Raw genomic sequence first — 3,766 nt, 5'->3', positions numbered from 1 at the left:
GATTGGCCGATTCGTATCGGCCGATCCTCATGTTGAGCACCGGTGTGACAAAACATTCTGCACTGAATGCACTTCACGCGAATGCAGATTGGCCAATTTGAATCATGCCAATGCGGAAGGACTCCCAGGTATGATGGTATTGTGCGAAATAACGTGAATTCGAATTGCCCAGTGCAGAAGACCCCCAGTTCCACACTCATCTGATAAGAGCCATTGCATCTTGGAGATTATGAGAAAATGATGGGAAACCAGAGGGGATAACTCAGCCCCAAATAGCCTAAAGGCACCAGATTCTCATCTGATCTTGGAAACTAAGCAGGGTCAGCCCTGGTTAGGACTTTGATGGGAGACCGCCAAAGAAGACCAGGTGATATTTGAGAGGAACTGGCCAAACTTCCCTTGGAGACTCCTTGCCTAAAAAGACCCTGTGGAATTTATGGGGTAATAAATATGGCCCCTGGACACTCACTTGCCAAACCGGAGGGCCAGGTAGCCACTGCCGAGGGACCCCAGGACCCCTCCGACGCCAAAGATGGAGACGACGAGGGACCAGAGGAAGAGTATGGTCTCCTGGCTGGGAGGCTGCCCCCAGCGGACCCCCAGGGTCTCGTTCATGAACTGCTTGATGAACTGGGGATAAGAAGGGGAAGTAATATCATTAATGCCATTCTATGGATCTTGGGATATGTAGCTTTGCTAAGCATTTCACCTTCTCTTGCAGAGAGGTCTGGTGCCACTGCAAACTACAAATCCCAGGATTCCATGGGATGGAGCCGTGGCAGTTAAGGTGATATGAAACAGCATCAATTCCCATCAACTACAAATACCAGGATTCCATGACAATCTAAGCGGTGTCAAACTGGATTAATTCTGCAGTGTGGCAGCAGGCCCTACAAGGAAGGCGTTCCTTAGAAGTTAAAGTGGGGCAACACTGGTGCAGCCGCTTGGTGTGAATGCGCTGTTGCTCCCCTCACTGTGGCTTCCTGGCATAAAATGGCTTTGGGTTTGTAGTTCGGGGGTCCATGGCCACCCTCCTCTTCCTCCCTCCAAAGGGATGATGCAGGGGGCATATCCTTACCCCCGAAGGGTAGCCAATCACCGAAATCTGGTAGCCAATGGGGAGGGTCCCTCCGACCCCCAAAACCAGCATCATCTGCAGGAGCCCTTGGTGCTGAACCTACAGAAACAACAATAACAACAACAACAACAACAACAGCGGGGAGGGATTTGTAGTGAAATACACCAAGAGCAGTTGTCTTACAGAGAAAACAAATAAGGCCTTCTTTTTGGCAACCCAAAAGCCCCCTCCATGCCTTTGAATAGGATCTTCTGGGTAATCCATGAGTTCATACTAAGAAACTAAACATTTAAGCCTTAGAAACCCACAAAAGGTAATTCTGGGGAATTAAACATTTCTGTAAAACAATCCACAAAAGTTCATGCCAAGAAATTAATAATTTCAGTCTCAAAACTCCAGGAAAGTTTAATCCACAAAATCTCACGCCAAGAAATCCAGCCTTTTGGGCTTTAAAACCTCTCTGAAAGGCCATGCTAAGAAGGTGACCATCTCAGTCTTTGAAATCCTCCAAAGCGCAGTCCTTAAAATCCATTAACATTCCTGGTAAGAACGGTAAACATTTTAGTCTTAAGAGTCCAGCAAAGTCCATGCCAATCAATTAAGACGTTTCAGTCTTAAAATCCAAGGAAGTGCATGCTGAGAAAGAAAGAAAAACCAGCCATTAAAACCCTGTTGCCCCAATCGAACAGTATTTTGGGCAATGGAGGGAAGCACATTTATTTACATGACACTCTTTTTGGACTCAAGCAGCAGTTTGCAAAAGGTCAAAAGGGACACAGCTAAAGATGTTTGCTTTATAATACAATGAACTTGACCGTTTCACTTCTTCCAAATGTTAACAGCGTCTGTCTTCCTTTGGAGTCAGAACCTCGGCTGAGACTTTCCTCCTGCTCTGGGCCAGTTTTGCTTCTTTTCGGCCCCTACAGACTGACCATGGCTCTCCGTCCGTGGGGCAAGAAGGCCCTTTCTCTCTGGACTTAGTCCCACCGTTTTGGGGCGGATGGACCGGAGGACTCCTGGGGGCCCAGTGTCCAGAGAGGGGGCCACACTGACCACAAGGCCTTCGACTCCAGGAATGTTTGAGAGGAAAGATGTCTCAGACAAGAGGCAAAAGCATCCCAGGAACCCACCTTTAACTTTGGCCACAGAGAGGGCTGGAGGAGCTGACCTTTGGGCGTCCGCTTCCGGCTCCTGTCCAGCCCCAGGAGAACCAGAAACAGGTCACACAGAACATGGAGAGTTTTGCAGCCAAGGAAGGAGGCTCCAGCTCAGGAATTGTCCCGCCGTGTGTCTGGTTCCACTCTCCAGCCTGGCTGAGACCAGTGGCTCCCAGTCCAGCAATGGTCTGACGGTGGCCAGACTGGGAAGGTGGACGACACCTCCCAGTCCCACCAACTGGGGCCAACTGGGCTGTTGTTAGGACCCTCCTCTGCCAGGTGGGACGGTTGCCAAAGCAGGTCCCTTGCCTGGCATCCATTTTGTGGCCTGGCTGGAGGGAGCGTCTGGGTGGCCCTTTGCAGCTGTGGCCCCAATAAGTGGCACCCAGAAAGTTGGGGACCCCTCCCTCCTTCCCTGCCTCCCCCCGACTCACTCACCAGAAGGGAGCGCAGACCCCCCATCCTCTGCCGACTGACCGATCCCCAAAAGACCTCCCTGGCCGCCTTCCTCCCAGCCGAGGCCTGGGCCTCCTTCGCTGGAGCCACGGGGCGGAAACCATGGCGCCCAGCTTAACATTAACCACCCGGTTTTATCATTATGTTCCAGAGACTCAATCACTCGTTTGTCTCAGAAGGCCTTTATGGAAGGAACGCTGTCAGGCGTGAAATCCCAGGCCTCCCAGTCCATCTCCTTCTCCTCTTATTGGTTCCAGTCGGTGGGTTTCCCCCGAAGCCCTTGCCAAGGCTGGCTTTCCTGCAAAGTCCGTTCCTGGCTTCTCAATCCTCGTTTTGAAAAGTGAAAGGGGAGCCTGACTTGAGCATTGCAGGTCCTCCAGCATGGCTTATGGCAGATGCTGACCATAGAGTTGTGCTGGAGGACCTGGAGATGCCTAGAGAGGTGTTGTCAGAGTGTGGACCAGAATCCTGGACCCCGTCGGCTTGTTTTATTGAAACAACTGAACTCTATTGAAGGCCAAAATCAGCGAGTGTGGCATCACTCAGCTTCTAAAGCGAGACTGACCCCCCCAGCCAAAGCAATGCATAAGTGTCCCCCCCCCCAAGCCAAAGCACTCCAGCCCCAGCAAGAGCCCTCCTTCGACACACTAGTTCCCATCCTCCATCTCTATCCCCTGAGAAAGGAAACTGCATTCCAAGTCTGTGCAGGCCAGCCTCTCAAGGACACTAGATAACTCACACCTGGTCCAACCTAGTACTCCATATCACCATCTCTAAAAGCTATGCCAAGCGCAACCCATCCCCCCAGCATCCACAGTAAAATACATCTGGTAGAATACTACAGGATTCTAACATCAGCTCAGGAAGGACTTCTCCACATCAACGCATTGGAGATGCTCGCAGTCAAGAAGGCGTTGAAGGCATTCGAGTCTTCGGTCGCGGGCAAGGTAGTCCTCCTGAGAACGGACAACACCACTGTGATGTATTACATCAACAAACAGAGAGGCACCAGATCCAAGACCCTGCTTGAGATTACTCTCCGCATCTGGGACTGGTGCATCCAGAGACAAGTGCT

The 3,766-nt window shown here is 51.1% G+C and overlaps 1 protein-coding gene across 2 annotated transcripts; it reads right to left on the bottom strand.

Moving 5' to 3' along the window:
- Positions 1–236: 236 nt before the first annotated feature.
- On the bottom strand, positions 237–3,076 carry LOC121918097 (solute carrier family 2, facilitated glucose transporter member 11-like). 2 transcript variants are annotated; one of them, XM_042444198.1, is made up of 3 exons: positions 2,674–3,076; positions 1,079–1,177; positions 237–630 (listed from the first exon to the last, which is right to left on the bottom strand). In XM_042444198.1, exons 1-3 carry the CDS (start codon positions 2,695–2,697, stop codon positions 466–468), a joined length of 288 nt encoding a protein of 95 aa, XP_042300132.1. In that variant the 5' UTR covers positions 2,698–3,076; the 3' UTR covers positions 237–465. The 2 variants fall into 2 exon arrangements, with proteins under 2 accessions (XP_042300132.1, XP_042300134.1); XM_042444200.1 differs by lacking the exon at positions 2,674–3,076 and adding an exon at positions 2,209–2,645.
- Between the last annotated feature and the right edge of the window lie 690 nt (positions 3,077–3,766).

The sequence above is a fragment of the Sceloporus undulatus genome, unplaced genomic scaffold (genome assembly GCF_019175285.1).
Source record: "Sceloporus undulatus isolate JIND9_A2432 ecotype Alabama unplaced genomic scaffold, SceUnd_v1.1 scaffold_4160, whole genome shotgun sequence".
Lineage (NCBI taxonomy): Eukaryota > Metazoa > Chordata > Lepidosauria > Squamata > Phrynosomatidae > Sceloporus > Sceloporus undulatus.
This window is presented reverse-complemented; position numbering and strand designations above follow the sequence as displayed.